The 17,898-nt window shown below is 38.8% G+C and overlaps 1 protein-coding gene across 5 annotated transcripts in view; it reads right to left on the bottom strand.

The window, feature by feature from the left end:
• Positions 1-540: 540 nt before the first annotated feature.
• Positions 541-17,898, bottom strand: part of RALGPS1 (Ral GEF with PH domain and SH3 binding motif 1) — a 65,959-nt gene continuing 48,601 nt past the window's right edge. Inside the window, exons 13-21 of one of the 5 annotated variants that reach the window (XM_065648217.1) lie at positions 13,585-13,711; positions 12,580-12,719; positions 11,305-11,356; positions 10,946-11,026; positions 8,069-8,174; positions 7,174-7,266; positions 6,895-7,000; positions 5,695-5,786; positions 541-676 (exon numbers count right to left, since the gene is read on the bottom strand). In XM_065648217.1, the coding sequence (XP_065504289.1) occupies positions 608-676; positions 5,695-5,786; positions 6,895-7,000; positions 7,174-7,266; positions 8,069-8,174; positions 10,946-11,026; positions 11,305-11,356; positions 12,580-12,719; positions 13,585-13,711 (866 nt within the window). In that variant the 3' untranslated portion in view covers positions 541-607. Of the gene's footprint in view, positions 677-3,938; positions 5,070-5,694; positions 5,787-6,894; positions 7,001-7,173; positions 7,267-8,068; positions 8,194-10,945; positions 11,027-11,304; positions 11,357-12,579; positions 12,720-13,584; positions 13,712-14,432; positions 14,635-17,898 lie in introns of those variants that run through there. The other 4 variants (XM_065648218.1, XM_065648219.1, XM_065648220.1 and 1 more) reach the window with 4 other exon arrangements.

Here is a 17,898-nt window from a genome sequence, read left to right as displayed (position 1 = left end):
ATCGGGTTGCTCTAAGCCTTGTTCAACTTGATCTTGAATGTTCCCAGTGATGACACATCTACAACCTCTCTGGGCAACCTGCTCCAGTGTTTCACCACCCTCACTGTAAAAAGTTTCTTCCTTTTATCTAGTTTGAATCTGTCTTCTTTTAGTTCAAAACCACTACTCCTTGTCCTGTCACTACAGGCCCTGCTTGATGTCTGTCCTCGTCTGTCTTATAAGGCCCCTTTTAAGTACAGAAAGGCTGCTCTAAGGTCTCCCCAGAGCCTCCTCTTCTCCAGGCTGAACGCCCCAACCCTCTTGGCCGTTCCTCCCGGCAGAGCTGTTCCAGCCTCGGGTCATTCCTGTGTCTCCTCTGGCCCCTCTCCAACAGGTCCATGTGTGTCCTGTGCTGAGGACCCCAGAGCTGGACCAGCACTGCAGGGGGGTCTCACCAGAGCGGAGCAGAGGGGCAGAATCCCCCCCAAACCTGCTGGTCACGCTCTTTTTGATGCAGCCCAGGATACAATCGACCTTCTGAGCTGCAAGCGCACGTGGCTAGCTGATGTCCAACCTTTCATTTCCCGGTACCTCGAGGTCCTTCTTGGCAGGGCTGCTCTTCATCCCTTCACCCACCAGCCGGTATAGATACCAAGGGCTGCCCTGACCCAGGACCTTGCACTTGGCCTTGTTGAACCTATAAAAAAAGAAGACAGATTTTGTCAACATTTCCACATTGATCTTTTCCAAGAGAAAGTTCTGCTGAACATCTGACTGCAAAGCTATCCTTGTCAGCTGTGCTCAGCATTTCAAGGTTCTAACTGAACCTTGATTTCATCGCTGAAATCAGAAAGGAAATTTCAGATTTTAAAACCAGAAGATATTATTACACATGTCTACACTGATATACTATGTACTGCAGGACCAATCACTTTATTAGTGGATTGACTATTTTTTCCTGTTGATTTTAGTAGGCAGAGAATCCCAAGTGTGTAAATGAAGTTTAATCGTAAGTGCAAAGAAATTTAACTCGCTATCCAAGGCAAAATCCACGTTTGGCAGTGATAAAATACATTTCTTAGGAAAAACAATAGGATAGGTTCGTCTCTACTTCTTTGGACTTTCCAAATCCCACTTGAAAGAACTGCAAATTTGGAGGGTTTTTCAAGTTTCTCTTAGAAAGTTGGATTCTGTTGTATTTATACTATTAAATGGCTACACACTGCGCACTGTAAAGTCTGTTCAATTGTATATACCATTAATTCACAAATACAACATGCTTGCTGCCTTTGAGCTAAAATGTTCCTTCTATACCTCTACTATTCTTTTTCAGAATATTTTATTGTTAACGGCATACACAGTTTGTACATTTTTAAACTTACAACCAAATGCAATTGCTGTTGAAGCAAACAAACTTTTGTTTACATTAAAGTATTTAATTAGTGAAACAATCATCATCAATGTAACAAACTGAAAAATACAGCAACTTGATACAAGACTGAGGTAACAAAATACTTTGCCAAAAATCCAGATTCTAACGTCAGGGTTATTATGGGTGAGACAGTTCACAAGAATTATAGAAAGAATCCTTACACAAATGGCATGCAGTGGACTGCTGGAAAACACAGCCAAAAATAGTGCAACCGTTTTCACACAAACCAAAATGCTGAAATTGTTCTACATTATAATGTGACAAATAAGTCGCAATTTGAAAACTAATTTCTTTGCCTCATTTTAGTGCTATTTGGAAAAACATGCATTTTGGCACCAAATTACATCCAAATTGCACATTAATAAATTAATAATATTGCCTACATACATTTTATATCTTCACAATTCTGAAAACAGTAATTCTGAGATAATGTTTATTTTTACATAACTATTGCAGTTATTCTCTTCGATGCATGAAAACTTGTATGATTTGTGATATTTTTGTGAAAATGCTGTATTAATTAGTATGGATATGTAATACGTTGTATTTCAATAGCAGCTTTCAATTCACATTAAAAGTATTAGATGACAGCAAACAGTACCAAATGACAGCACAAAAACTAAAATCAGCAGCTACAAACTCTTTAATACTTAAAAACTCATTTAAAATTGGTTTAAGATATTTTAATAATATTCTTAGACTGCCATCATTCTGAATTTATTTGTTGTCAGCAATTTCACAACCGTGCTATACTGAAAAGATGTTTACCTGACTATTGTGTAAAACAACTATTTGCTATGTTCATGTTTCTTCTATATAATGCTTTTTACATTAAAATGACAGTAGTGTGAGGGAATTCAAGTCACTTTTGGCATATTACCAAATTCCAATATTTTGAGTTGTATTTGAGTTTGAGGATTGAGTAGGATTGAAGGGTTTATTTCTCCATGGATTCATCTTCTGTCAGTGACAAATGACTGGGTATCAGAATCATTCAAATCATTCATAAACAGCGCCTTTCATGCCACGCTGTTTTGGTGTAGATCATGCTTTCTGGCAAAGATGCTTCCTTTCTGGTTGAGAATCTGCTTTACAAGCAAGTGAAAATTGACCCTTTTGTAACTTCTCCAATGGGCTTTATACCTTGCAATTTAAATAAAAGTATATTTTTGAAGGCTAGAATACTTTACCTCTTGTACATACAATAACACATATAACACTTTAGATACCCTTGAATTCTAAAAGCCATTAAATTCTGAGTGTGTACAGGCTCGTTCTATTGCTACTGTATCAGTCAGCAGTTATTCTTCTTTCCAAGGGAGGCTTGTTAAACATAACTGAAAGTTGTTATAACATACATTAGCTTATCTCAATTGCAATATGCTAGAAAAAATGTCGCAGGTCCTCATTGGTGCTCACTTCCACTACATCATATTAGAAATGAGAAGGTATTTACATGCTTCTAATGTATGCACATTTCATGCCAATAAGTGTTTGGTTTTAAATTTAGCTTATATTTAAGACAGACCAGGTTATTCCCTCTTAAGGGGAAAGGGCTACTAATAAAGTAACTTTAAAAAAACCTCCTGACTTGAACAGTTGTTTTGGTTAGTGTGTCATCATTTAGATCACCGTAGTGCACATGGTTCAAACCCTATGAATGCTAATAACACAATACACATGGGCATAGGTGGCATATTCATTAAAATGGCAGTCCACGTAACACTTGCATCTTACTGAATAACCTCACTGATAATTAATCACAAAAGTTCACTGGTGCAGAATAATTCAGATTATATCCTATTCTAACAATCTGACATAATTTGCTTGTGACAGGATCTTACCACATTCAAAAGCTTCTACACTGTGTCCAATGGCATTGGATGCTCTGCCCTTGCAGATACTGTTTTTTCCTAGTTCAAAGTTGTCTTAATTTAGCAAAAAAGGAGAAAAAGATACAAATATATTTTGCATTACCACTCTTTTCACACAATTCATGAGCTATCAAAGAAACTTTGTCAACTTACATACACTTTCACATGGCCCAGGATCTAAATGCAGTTGTCGTCAGGAACTGATTTTCTTGAAAAGCTGATATGGATTAGGCTTCATTCTCAGGGTTGTAACATGAACACTTAAAATAACACAAAAGTTACAGTTGTGCTACATTTAACAATACAGGTATATTTTTGCTGTTGTCGTTAGAGAAGTATCAAAATTTAGGAAATCATGCAAGTCCATGGAATAAATACTCCTACTGCCAGGGAGCTTGTTCTAATATAGGCCCTGATCAATTAAACTGGCTTCCATTTTTTTCACAGTTTGTAAGCTAGAAGTTGGCTTGCAAATGTCTCTGCTATGTAATCTTAGGAAACTCAGAAGAGGTTTTCTGGGGATTGAGGAAGTCTGAATACTGATGCCCTACGGAAAAAGCGTTTCAAACAGAAAAGTGCTGAACTTAGCATAGGAACAGAAAAAACACTCTGATCGCAGGAGTGCCAGGTCCCAGCAAGGATACAGCTATGGATATAGAGTTCTTTCAGAGGAGAAGGCTCAGTTACATTCTTTTTTTTTTTTTCCTCTGGGCACTGGTGTGGAGGCTTCTTTGTACTTGCTCCACTGTCAGACGGTCTTGCTGAGCTTTCATGGTCATCATGATTTCGTAATAGCAGTATCATGTGCCAGCACTGTATGTCATAAAGGTGCATCATGTACTGGAATTGAGTGGAACTGACTCATCCGCAGAAAGACAGAACAGAAACAATGACACAGGATCATTCTGAGGAACCAGGGCCATATGATACGTAACACCTGGTTACCTGCTTCCCTGTACCAAGGGATTTAAGATGAACATTCAGACTGAAGAAAAAACCAAAACTTGTAAGCAACTATACCACTAGTAAAAGAATAAAAGATGACTAGCACAACATAAATTCAAACTGCCTTAAATCCATTGTCAGGGCATTCCTGAGTAGCATATCTGAATGAAAAGAAAACCAACTGTCCTGTGCCAAAATACATTTTTCCCAAATAGCTCAAATGTGAACAGCAGAATTGTCCAGAGATTTGATACAAAATCTGAGGCAGACACATTGCCAAGCAACTCAGTGCACTTAGATTATAAAAATGTTGTTCCACAATGTTCTATTCTAATTGACACTTTGCAGCAAGTTAACACTGTCAGTCATTCTGTGCATTAGAAAGTATTGAAACCCAACATGGGCCAAATATTCTTCAGTCACACAAAGCAGCTTAACAATAAAAAGAACCATTTAAAAAAGAATAGGCAGAAGATATGATGCTCAGTTTGTGGCCAAACAGCAGTTCACGACAATCTCTGACCACAAAAAGCTGAGGGCTCTAGAATCCTGCAGGAGTCAGGATTAATCTTCTGTCCATCTAACTTGTCTGCTTTCACTCAGTGCATAAGACTATATCTGGTCCTAAGGACAACATTCAATTTCTGCTTTTAAAAGTTGTGTCAGAATCACTTTCAAGTTACATAAGAAAGTGCTGAAATATTTGTGGCTGGCTCATGTCAGGAAAACCATTCTCCTCTTCCTCCTTAGAGAACAATAGTCTGTTTCTTCAGTTTGGCACTTGAAGTTGCACCATGTAGGCGATCACATTATTCGAATGACATTAGATTAGCAGGTACCTGGAAGAGAATGTAAATTATTCAGCAGTATAATGCTCCTGAGCTTACTACAGCAGTGGGAAACTGCAAGGTTACAAAATAGAGTGGACCCAATCCAGCCAAAGTATTCTAAGAAGTTGTCAGTATATACTGGGGGGGATGTGTGTGTGTAACGAAGATTCTCGGAGCTGCATCCTGTTCTAGGTCCTATATGGATCAGCATCCTATTAATATGACCCTTGGAAATCCTTTTAAGAGTGAACATTTTCCTCAAGAGAAGAATGAGCTTGCTATATAAAGGACAAAACAGCATTTTATAGGACACTCTCTTCAACGGCACTTACAGACCCAATCACTGGAGTAAATGCTAGGATGTTCGCTTTTTTTGTCCATGAGAAAGCCCCTTCTGAAGTAGAGATGAAATTACCTCACTTGAAGCAGTAAATGTAGAGGTTAGGTGCTGTTAAGGTAACCAAATCTATAGCTAGACTTGCACAAATCCTGATTTGGTGGGGTATCTGTAGTGTTAAATAATTTTCATTCCTCCTATTGAAAAATTGGATCAATGTACAAAGAGGTATCTTTTCCAGTCCAGATTTTCTGGAAAATACAAAAAAGTGGGTAGAAATAAGTTTCACAACCTTACCTGAGGCCTGTTGCTTTTGCATGCATCATCCAAATGCTTATGCCATAATATTGCGTGAAACCTTGAACTAGTCTGGAACTTGTAAACATTGCCTAAAAAAATAAGAAAATCAAAGGCTTTAAATTTGCAGACAGACATGTAGTTTCAAGGGATTCTAGTTTCTGTGCAGAAGCCAAAGTCCTGAAGTAAACTGTTAAATTAATTTGAACCTCAAATGCTCAAACAGATTGTTGATCATATAACCGAGACCACGTGAGAAATGTTATCCAACAATCCTTGTGTGAAGAGAGTATGAGAACATACGTGGCCTGCAAAGCTAAGAGGAGCATATAGGCAGAGAGGCCAAATTACAGCCACAGAAAATATCACTTATGTCTCATCCAATTTACTCCCGGCTATCTTCTCATTAAAACTGTTGTGGTTACTACCAAACTGCTTATGAATGCTTTTAACACTTCTGAACTTAGTTTTCTTCAATGACCTGTTGTGAGTTTCCCCTATCCCTTGTTATTTTGTAAATAGTTTCTGACAATCAAATACTTTGTGCATTTTAGTCAACACCCAAGAGATGCACTTCACACAGTAGATGCAAATCCATGTCCAGCACCAAAATTTTAAACATGAAAAGTGAAGGAAGCCTCAAAAATCTTTATATAACCACTCAAAGTGCAAAATAACTCAAGGGGCCTTCTGATCCTTTGAAGTTTTTGAAGTTTAATCAAGGTGAAAGAGTTATGGCACTTCAAAGGTAATTATTAAAAAGTAATTAATAATTACTTAAGGTTTGGGGTTTTCTGGTAAACGGTTTGATGTTTGAAGAATTTTCATAATATCTTAATTGGCCTCAGTCTAAGTCAAGATTTGATATTGACCAATTTTAAGAAAGCTATTAAGAAACTTTGAGGTCAGGGTATACAGGCACATGGACACACAGCAGTCTCATACTGATTGGGCAATTTCTGCAAAACTTGCAGGAACTGTCTACTCTGTAGGCACCATAGAAGCACCACAGCATATTGTAGAAATATGCTCAATTTCATCTGTACCCTCCCTTAAAAATTCTATATTGAAAATCTCCCTCCTCAGACTTTTAAATGAGTGCCACTGCAAGTTCTGTAATCTACAAACTCATTAACAGAGATTAATCTACTTCCTGTCACAGAAATATAATGCAGACAATATCCATCCTGCAACATCTACCTTTGTCAGGGTTATTCAGCTGGAAAATATCAGGATGCTCAGGATCGTCAGGCAGTGCCACCATCCAGCCCACAATGGAGACTTTTTTACCAGGTGTTGATTTATACTGGAAGAGACAGACAAGTCGGTCGCAGCTGAGACTGTACTAGGGATTAACTTTTGACTGGAAAAGTTGTGCAGACATATGTCTTAGCCTGAACAGCAAGTACACTTCAAACACTCTTCCAGATCTGCTTATGAATATACAATTTTTGATTTTAGAACAAATTTTAAACTTACATGTTTTCTTTCAGTGCCTCTTAAAGATTTTGCTCCAAAGTACAGAAGAGTTGATCCTGAAAGCATAACCCAGTATCTAGTCCATGAGGAGAGCTGAATCAGAAAGGAAAAGAATTAGGAAAAACTCTGCATCTCTCTCTGACATTTCAAAATTCGATTCACAACCAAGTCCAAGTGCTACCAAGTTAGTTTCAGAAGCAAGGAACGGAGAGTTAGATAAAGAGACTCTCCTGGTGTACATCAGCCCAGCTACCCAAATTTGGATGGCTGGCTGTGAAAACAATCCATCTTACTTTGGTACTTCACGAAGATATCAGGACTGATTGCTTCATAGCAAAATAGTGTGCTGCCTTCTACTGGACAGATCTTAGACTTCTGCATTTGATCAATAAAATTTATTGAGTGACATCTCTGCAATTCTTCTCATCTTTTAGCACTGAACAGTAGGGTTGCACATAAAAAATATCAATGAACTCTACAGAAAACAAAAAAAATACCAAACGTGTAGGACCAGAACCACATGAAACCTGTGAATTTAGGTTAAGTAAGAATTACCATGACTTTGGTGCTAAGGGTTGGTGCCCTGCAGCCTTCCCATTTCACCATGATACTGAATTTCTGCCCTCACAGAAATGTATGCTGATTTATAGAGCTGCTTTATTCGTGCTCTGCTGTCACAACCTAGAGACATCACTCGCAAATGCAGGGAGAATGACATACAAAGTGTACAACCTTGTTATAACCCAGTTAAAACTTTGAACAGAAAATGACTTCACAATTGATAACAATGAGGAACACTACTTTGTGTGGTATCAAGCTCCAAGTCCAATCTAATCCTGGGAATTAAGACAGTCACTACTGAATTAGAACCACAGAAAGAATTAGAGTCACTCACGGTAGGTTTCTTGCCTTCCTTGAGCAATGTTTTTCTTCTTAATGGCCCTTCCATGGTAATGACTCCTGTGGAACTACCTAAGGTGCAGCTGCAGGCCCCGGTTGGGCTGGAGAGACAAAACACTGCTGTATGTATTTGAGCAGACAAATAAGGACAAGAAGAAAGCAATATAATTTAGCTCTAAATATATTTTTCCTGCAGTGCCTTAATATATTGTATCATCTGACACTTGACTCTGAAATACGTATTTTCCAGACCTAGATATCAAATAGGAACCAGGATCTTTGAAAAATAGCAAATCAACAAAAGGCTCTCTTCTGGGGGCTTCGAGATGAAAAAACAAAACAGAATAAATATTGAGGCCCAAAGTCAAGAGCAAGAACAGGCAATTTTCTATTTTACTCTGGTAAATTACCAAAATTACCTGGGTTTCTGGAAACTTATGGTTTAAAATTTTGGCAATAAGAGCTCACAAACACATAATTTTATCTTAAAATAAACCTTAGGTATAAAAAAAGAATGTAGGAAATGACCTTGGCTAACTGGAAAAAAGTTGGGAAAACTACATAACAATGCCAAATAGTTTATTGCATAGTGATTAAAATATTTTTTCCTTTCCCAGGACAAACATAGAACTTCCCACATACAACAGTGAAAAGGTCCTACAACTGAAAGAACGCAGGTACAAGCTAGGTTAGAAATGTACACAGCCACTAAGAATATAGCAACCAAAGACTGATTGGTAGGTGACGATCTGTTAGAATTGTCTGCTGCTAACCTCTCTTCACTCTCAAGCAATCACAGCCCTGATATTCTAACAAATATAAGGGCCAACGAAGTTTATCTGAGCCAACTAAATCATGCCTAATAATGAATATGAGGAAAATGACATGTATGATTCAGTTGTGAAAGGACAGCATCACATAAACATGCTGGTGAAACTGATATACACAGCAACACCACCTATGCAAGAACAGCACTTCAAACTGGCAGACGCATCTTCTTTGGTTAAACGGAATTGTCCTGTGTTAGAGTAGTTTATTTTGCCTAGGTTTCCCAATGCAGAAACTCAGGCGTGGATTCTAGAAATTATTCTTATAAACAATTTATTTGCAAGGTACGGTGCAGAGCAGCTCGAGCTGGGTGCATCCTGAAGAGGGACCTTCAGCAAAAATCAGCTTGGACAATTATATCCCCATGATCCAAGCCCCCAACCCCCATGCATCACTCTGGGCCAACTGCAAAATTAGAGTCTGGGGCCTCCCTGTTCTTCGTTGGATCTCTTCATTTTCATGAGGTGGGACATCAATCAAAGTCCTGACCTTCAGCTGCTGTTTTGCATATGCAGCTTGAAACAAATAAGTTCTTGGCAATAACCAAACCATTCTTTTGTTTCTTCTTCTTCTAGACACCATTCTCTTCCTTTACTTATCTCCAGGGTGCAGCTGCCCTTATCTTCTAGGTTGAAGACTCTGAGGCCTTTTTTTCTTAGCAAGGCAGAAAGTTCAAAAGCTCACGGCTTGCAGAAGTTATGCTAAGCAAACTTAGTTATGCTAAGTGAATTCTATATAAGCAGTTTCTAAACAACTTCTACAAGAAGCAGTATACTCAATAATTCAATAAGCTAAGGCAGTCTATTCCCTAACACCTTGTCTGTGCTAATGTGTATTCTTGCCAGTTCTAGTTTTCTGACAGGAGCAGTAGAAGATTCCAGAAAAAGAAGAATGAATGCAAGAATTAGAATTACTTGGTGGTGGATAAATGTAAGAAACATATTTTAGGGAATAATTCTTCTTTATGGATTTAATAGGCTTTTAAAATTTTTATCTTCTTATATTTTATATTTCCAGCTTGTACACATTTCTGAAACAATTTTTCCATGGACATGTTAAGAGTATTTTCCAGAAGCAGGTATAATAGCTGAAATATTGTTCAAAATTTATTCCTTTATTTATTTATAAAGTATGCATTTTTATTTCTGTCCAACTGCTTCTAACTTGTGCTGCTATTAGATGTTACTAGCTCAAGTAAACCGGCTGTACTTACATTTACACATTATATCAACATTTTTACAATGGCTGAAGCAAACTGATCTACACAAAATACAACCTGACTGGATTTAAGCTCCAACTAAATCTCAGTATTTGCAGAATACTGCTTCAAACAGGCCCTATGTTCTTTACTGTTCATATATTCTTCTTCACTTCTCACTACCACAGAATTTATCAAGTCCAGGTCAGGTATGGAATGCAATGAATGATTTTTATTCCTCTACCTATAAACGATTTTCCATGCCACCTGTCTTTGGGCTGTAAATGGATTACTTGTTTTTGAAAGGTCCATGTCGTGGTGACTAGCAGCATGGGGGGTGCCTGCTACATATGGCATTGCAGTTTTCCCTCTCTTACTCAAGGTGCAACGTAACATCTCTTTACTGTACATAATCGGCACATGATACTACAGCTCTCTGACACCAACAGATGTTATGGGTAGCTGTCCTTCAAATAAGGAAATAGATTGTGAAAAAGGGTCAAGAATGTATCCTTCTAACGTTATTATTTGTCACAGAAGGCAAAGATGACCTTCATGACAAAGCTGCTCTGTAATGTCACAAAACCCAAAGTAAATAGTCTTCTGCAATGCGGAAGCCAGATATAATAAGTTAAATAAATAGCTAAATTGAATTTAATCTGAACTGGCCATTCCTCTGCTTTAGCATTAATAGGGATTTTTACAAGCAGGAGGTGAAGACTCTCACGAGTTGATATAGTCATACAAGGATACTTTTGGACACAAAATATATTATGCTAGGAAAGCGTAGAGACCCAAATGAAAGTTCAGCACCATACGCTGAGCAAGGTAGACCGTGAAGTGTACCTGTAGACACAGCTTCGACTCCTAGGAGAATTCCGGATCGGTACCCTCCAGTTAGGCCCCAGCGTGGCATATAAACGACCCCTGTTTGTGAATGCAAATATCTGATGAGGGAAATTCTAGTCTGAGACTTCAACAGTTAGGGTTTGGTGATCATGACAGAGGTAGTTCCCAATCTTTTCAGGTCCATGGGAAGAAAAATGCAATAACTTTACAGTTCTTTACTGCTGGTTTTTCCCAACTAATAAATAATTTGATAAAAACAACTACTGATTTAGGGCTTACCTATGTTAGGGATAATTTGTGAATTTCTTAGCTAAGTCTGTAGAGTGCTCAGTGAGTACAGATGAAAACTGACTCACCTTTCAAGCCCTGCTGGCAGCTCCTCACTAAATTCCGAGCTTTCACTGCTATCTAGAAAAACAGTAGGACAGATAAGGAGTAAGAAAACCACCCAAGAGAAAATACAAAACCAGCGTATGTGGATCACCAGAATAATCTTTACATAGTACCATGCGACTTACTTACTCAAATCATGTTTCAAAGTTGAAGACTTTAGAGTTCACAGTAAAATCTAAAGCTGGAAGAAGCTTACATGAGCCTTCCCGTTTATCATACCTCACGGATGAACAGTCATTGTTACTGCTGTGTTTAAATACCAGACATCTACATGTTACCTTAACTTTCATTACACTGCTTTTCCTTCAAAAGCTGAGCACTTCAGGAACAGAATGTCCAGTTACTTTCTAAGATTTCTACCACAACATCTGTAAGTCAGTCAAGGTTCTTAGACATGATACCATTGTTTGTTCTCAACAAGAAAGCACACCTGGAAGAGAGGATAGTCCAGCTGTGTGTCGCTGCTAGGAGCCGTAACAAATCAATGTATTTACAATGATAGTCCCTATTTCTTTTCCAAGCCCATGAGCAATTTGTCCCTCCTTCCCCGGCACAGCTATTTAGCTCACAGTTTTATTTTGCTCAGGACTAATGCTCAGTGTAACACAGTGAGCTTTGCCTGTATTTTCAGAAGTTCAAAGACCATCTCAGTGTCAAACTCTTCTTGGTCAAGTAACCTGCTATCTTTCACAGTCTGTTTCCTAGTCTAGAAATAGCCTGAGTCATTTAAAAGGTGGCTTTCTCTTGCTTAGAACACAGATTCTTGATCACTTTGTTTCTATTATAATTATTTTATTAGTCATAATACTATAATGTAATTGTCATCATCCTCTTTCATAAGTTTATTTTATGTTTCTTTTGAAGTCTGAGAGAGCATAACTAAACTATTCTCCCACCTTCTAAAATATATCGTTAAAATTAAGGTTTCCTTTGTGAAAAGGTAGCTTTCAAAATACATATACACTTTTCAGCAGCAACTCTTTTTCCTGGTGAAAGCTGTCACATACAGACCATATACAAAGACAATATTCCTTCATGACACTTTTACAAAAACCATCAGTAGGTAACCGAGGAAAGCTCAGATAAAGTTGACTACGTAGCTGAGTAGCAGTTCTGATCTCCTTTCTCCCATGAAAGGGACCAGTCTTTGCACAGGAGCTAACGATCTTCCTAATTCCCTGCTTGTGGGTATCACTGGGACAGAGGAGCAGGAACATCAGCCCCCACGCAGACCCTACCTACGGACAGGCCGTTGGTGAGCGCGGGGCCCCGCGCCGGGCTGTGCGGCTCCAGGACGCTGTCATCCAGGAGATGGCGCGGCTTCTCCGTCGGGAAGGTGGCACTTTTGCTCTCCACTATGCCGAACTGACACATCATGCTGGGAAGTTGGAAAGAGAAAAATGCAAAACCTCTCTTATGTCATCTAACAGTAGGCCTTTGCTCCTGATATTTCCACTCAGACTTTGCCTTATCAATCGGTTATTAAGTAGCAGGCAATTAAACAGTACTGCTCACACTTTCCTTCTGCTCCTTGACTACTGAAACAAGTTTCAGATTTCAGTGGTCTTTGTAAGTAACAATTATTAAATTTCTGAAGATGGGAAGCTTTAAGTTTTTTGACTCCTCTCCATACAAAACCTGAACACCCTGGGTGGAGGCAAAGGTAGAAAAACAGAAAAAGCAGACTCCAGCTAAGCCACTGCTTAGTGGTCCTTCACTAAGCTGAACTAACACATCAACACTCCGACCTTGGACAGGTTGTGGGAACTTCTTTTTCCGTAACCTGTTAATTGTAAAATTTGGTAGACACTGAAACCTTAACTGGGGAGCAGGTGCTCTCACTTAGCTGGGTAAATGGTAGCAAAAAATGTTTCTAACCCATATTACCCAGATAAAACATTGCAAAAGTTCACAGCTTTCCTGAATGAGAAGATGTGCCAAGCAGACAGTAAGTTTCCTTAGACGCATTAGCAAGATGCTTAAAAACCAAAAGAAAAAAAAAACCAGTTATGCACAGCCAGGAATCTACAGAGCAAAGTGGATACACAGCTTTCAAGTACTGCCAGTCTGGCACTAGCAGAGAATAGTTGGCAAAAATAACAAAGTGTCAACAGGAAACCTAGAGAATACACAGTAAAGCCTGAAGCACACTTGCAATACAAGAAATGGAAGGCACAAATACCAGAGTGTCCTGCTGCTATCTCAAACCTCTGCCCCTGTGCAAGCCAGCCTGCGGTACCCACTTGTTTCCCAGGCTGTGACTCTTCCTGTGCCGTGGAACAGGAGGTGTAGGTAGATTTGTTGCTACTGAGGCGTCCGGACACGTGGGTCTCCTGCTGAATTTCATAATTGCTGACATGTCAGATGGACCTAAAAGACAGAGATCATTTAAAACTGAAGTGATGCAAACCCCATAAATTTCATGGGCTGGTGTGTTTAGCCACTGATTAAAACGAATTGTTACAGATAACCAAAAGACACTATTTCTGAAGAGCTGTTTCTTGCAAATCAGGGTTACACCATCAATTTCTGTTATGAATTCATCTCTATATTCTTGAAGTGTCTGAAAGGATTTTTTAAAACAGCTTTGCACATACTTCTAACGATGAACTCCTACAAGAGTCTTGGCACCCTTTCAAAAGCTGGATGTGCCAAAGCGTAATATGCAGAGCCACAAACTCAGTTTGTTCTTCGGGTGTGAGCAGGAAAGCTCACACATGTTTCAAATTTTGTTCACAACTCCATGTTGTGAATAAACTGTAAACAATCTGCTCATACTGAGTCACAGCTTGAGCATGTAAGAGAAAGCAGAGGTTTTTCTTGCATCTAATGGCCAGACAGATGCATTACTTCTCAATCATCTATGATCTAGAGATGTCTTACTGCAAGTATTCTTCCTCTCATTTTACAGGTTTTATGACGCCTCACAGAAAACATGGACAAGCTGTTCTTGTTCCAGTTCCTGGATGCTGTTTGCAAAAGGCTGGCAGTGAACTTTGCAATACAGTGGAGAACAACATGGCCAGCCATCACCCTCAGTGAATGCAAGGCTATTCTGGGCTTCACAATAAATAGCTGAGATTTCACTTTTAAACATTTATTTTTGGCATTAGTGCTTATTACAGAAGTGGGAACAGCGGTCATGAAAGTGGCTGTCTGCCCCATATCTATCTCCAGGCTTGGTACAGCTCGGGGAGCAGCGGAACAGGCTTCCCCCTGCATTACAGGAACCACTTCTTGGAGGCTCCAGTGACTTCAGCTCAGTCAGCTTCTGGTCTCTAACCTAAACCCACCTGTTAAAGAGATCAACAGAGACAGAAACTTTATGATGTGAAAAACCACATACAACTATCACCAGAACCCTTACAAAAGCGTCTGGCCTCAAATTAGTGATAAACAGAAAAAAATCCCAACACCTTGCTATTATGCATGTCAATCACGATTGCTTTCATCAGTCCTGTGAAAGGAGGTAATTCGTAGTCAGGTATCTTTAGTAAAGATCCTGATGACAGAAAACAGAATGCTTTGTGCGATAAGATGAAAACAGAAATATCAGCTGTGGCCATGTTCTACATAGTTCTGCATCTTCCTCATCTCCAAGGCAAGAGAAGGAAACATACACAGTTTGGCTCTGCTAACCCTGTGGTAAGGTAAAAAGAATCTGAGCTTAGAAACCTTTACAAAGTCTTTGCAACTGCTCCGCTGTCACACGTCTGTGAAGTGTGAAGCTCAGACAGAACCTGGGCTGCAGGGCGGGCAGCTCGGCACAGTCCGGGGTGCAGAGGGTGTCAGGAGCTCATTCCTGTCGAGGGGTGAGAGACAGGAGAGCCTGTGCCGAGCAGCCAAAGAGGGCAATGGTGGGATACCGGCGAGAACCGCGCAGACCAAGGGATGTTTATGGACATACCAGACTGCTGAGCAATTAGAAGCTTTGCCTGATACTGCTGATAACAAAATTCCAATATTTAAATTCATTTGAGATGGAGTTATTTTGCCCCTTTTTTTCCAATAAGTGAAGTAATCTGCTACTGCTAACTCTCCTCTTTACTCTCCTGGCTCCCCTCCTAGTGCATACTGTTACCATGATTGCTATTCTGTTATTTTGCCTTTCATGGAAACAAAGCACTCTTAGCAGGATTTTCCAGTCAGCTGGCATGAACAAGGGTTAGTTTGGTTTTCATTATTTCTCAGCATCATTTTCAAGACTATGCTGACATGCACAAAAATAATGTATAAAAATATGAAAACGTTATTAAAAATTTGTTTGCGTTAGGGAACGTGACACAACTTCATCAGAGCGAGCTGAGTGCTGTTCAGAGATCTGCGGCAAGAACATTTGGAAAAGTTTACACATATCCCAGAGGATCTCACTGTTTTTTCCTTTGCATAATTTTTCCATGAATAATCCTTCAAATGTTATAAATGAATGTTACTTTTGCAATCCTTCAGCAGAACATGTGAACTTTTACAGTCTCCAGAGCTTTTGAGAAAAGCAACAGGGTGAAGGTGTTAAAGTTCACAATTTATCTCCACTAAAATCTATCAATAAACCAACAGTAGGCATCCAAACAGAAAACTAAAAATGAGTTGCATATTATATGCCGAAAAACTGAGTGATTTTTTCAGGAAGGTAAAACAGTCTCAACTATTTACTATTTTTTGGCAAGCAGCTAAGAAGTAACATTGATACTTACCAGCTCTGTTTCTAAAACTTAATAAAGACATTCCAAGCCACAGACTCTCTAGTTAAATCTTCGCTGTAAATTTTTACTGTTCTGTTGCCATTGTAACCAAAGTCAGTTGGTGATAATTAAAACTTTCAAATAGAAAAACCTACTTACAAGACACACAATAAAGAACTTCAGAAGAATTTTATGCACAGAATCAAGAATGACGCAAAAAAATAAATCTAGAATGATGGCTATTGTAAAACCATCGTTTTAATTTTCAGAGTATTGCTTTATGATTCAACTAAAGCCTATTCATGCATACAACATGCGAGAGACATGTATGTTACGGCTGCTTCTCAGAGAAGAGCAAACTAAGAACAAGAATCAGAGTCTTTGGTTGCACCTCCCTGTGCACCCGCAAGCTCCCCAACCGCCCCGCCTTCCAGATTCTATTTTTTAGAACCTATTTTATGTTTACAGGACTCCAGAATACACCATATTTCTAATGTACTTCTGACTGCACAGTAAGTACATTTGAGATTATTTCCTTCATATGCTTCCTGAATAGAGGTGATACTTCCAACTTCAGCTGTTACTTTTATGGAGTCACTAGCTGTCAGCCTTTGTGGTACTTATACTGCACCAGTGGAATGTGTAAAACCCTGACTTAAGCTTCAGCAAAAATGCTGAATTTCTTGCAGCTGCAGGGTAGTGCAAGAGCTTGGATGACATCCATGTTGGCAGATATACCCACTGTGAGTGCAGAGCTGCAGGGAAACTCTGAAGTTTGGGTTCAAAAAAATACATTAACCAATCCATTAAAACAAACAAACTCTTTGCAGAAATTATTCCAGGTGACTGCTCTGAAGAAAAAGACAAAAAAAAAAAAAAAAAGAAAAAAAAAAAGAGCAGAAAAGCCCCGTCCTCTGGCTGCTTTATATGTTCTTGACATTCCTGGGGAGTAATAGCTTGGTAGTTAAAACGAGCGGTAAACTAGGACATTAAAGAGACATGTTTGTAAGGAAGCCACAGAAAGTAACAGAAAGTGATAAAGTTAAAAACTGAGCATGACCATTCTCTCCCTAATAACTTTATATTTGCTTTGACAGAATTCTCTTCTACAATTTTTGTGAAGCTTTGGTCTGTTGAAGAAAAAAAACCCCACTAATTCTGGCTGGATTTACTGGTTGATAGCAACACAGGAATCCCACACATTTGTCTGGTATTAATCTCTTTCAAAAATACTCAAATGAGTTGTAAAAATTTGTAGGGAAAGTATCACAAAGGAAGAGATTGGAAATGAGTGTAAGCTTGCAATTAAAGAGCAAAGTTTTCTGGATGGTCTGTAAACTTCTGTGAAGAAAACTTAGTTCTTGCATTTCTACCTTAAGTACAGTGTAAGAAAAGCAGACACCATCCACATGAAGCAATAACCAAGCACTTGCAGGAGGATTAGACAATCCTCATTTCCACAGAACGATTGGCTGCTAAAGCACTTAGCACAAACTATTTATTAGTTGCCAAAGCAACCAGTAAAACAAATGGCAAACTTAAATGTCAACTCAGTGTTTACACAGAAAATGATGGTGTAGGTTTTCTTATCCTAAAATGCTGGGCCTGCTGTACAGACATCACTAGTGTAGCATACCTACTTCCAGAGGGTTACAAATGTGCAAACATCCCAGTCTTTCTTCCGTTTCCACATTTTCTACATGTTTGACTCCTGCATATCACACACTTTATGTCAAATAAATCTACTGCTTCTAATTAATTAAAAGAAATATTAAAAGTTCTTTAGCAGCTCTCAAAGTCGAATGGACTCAGCACAATCAGCTGAATTTTAGCCCAATAACAAAAAAGAGAATACACCTGTTTCAGATTAATTAC

The sequence above is a fragment of the Caloenas nicobarica genome, chromosome 19, assembly GCF_036013445.1.
Source record: "Caloenas nicobarica isolate bCalNic1 chromosome 19, bCalNic1.hap1, whole genome shotgun sequence".
NCBI lineage: Eukaryota > Metazoa > Chordata > Aves > Columbiformes > Columbidae > Caloenas > Caloenas nicobarica.
The sequence above is the reverse complement of the archived record's forward strand: the minus strand, read 5'-3'. Positions and strand labels throughout refer to the sequence as shown.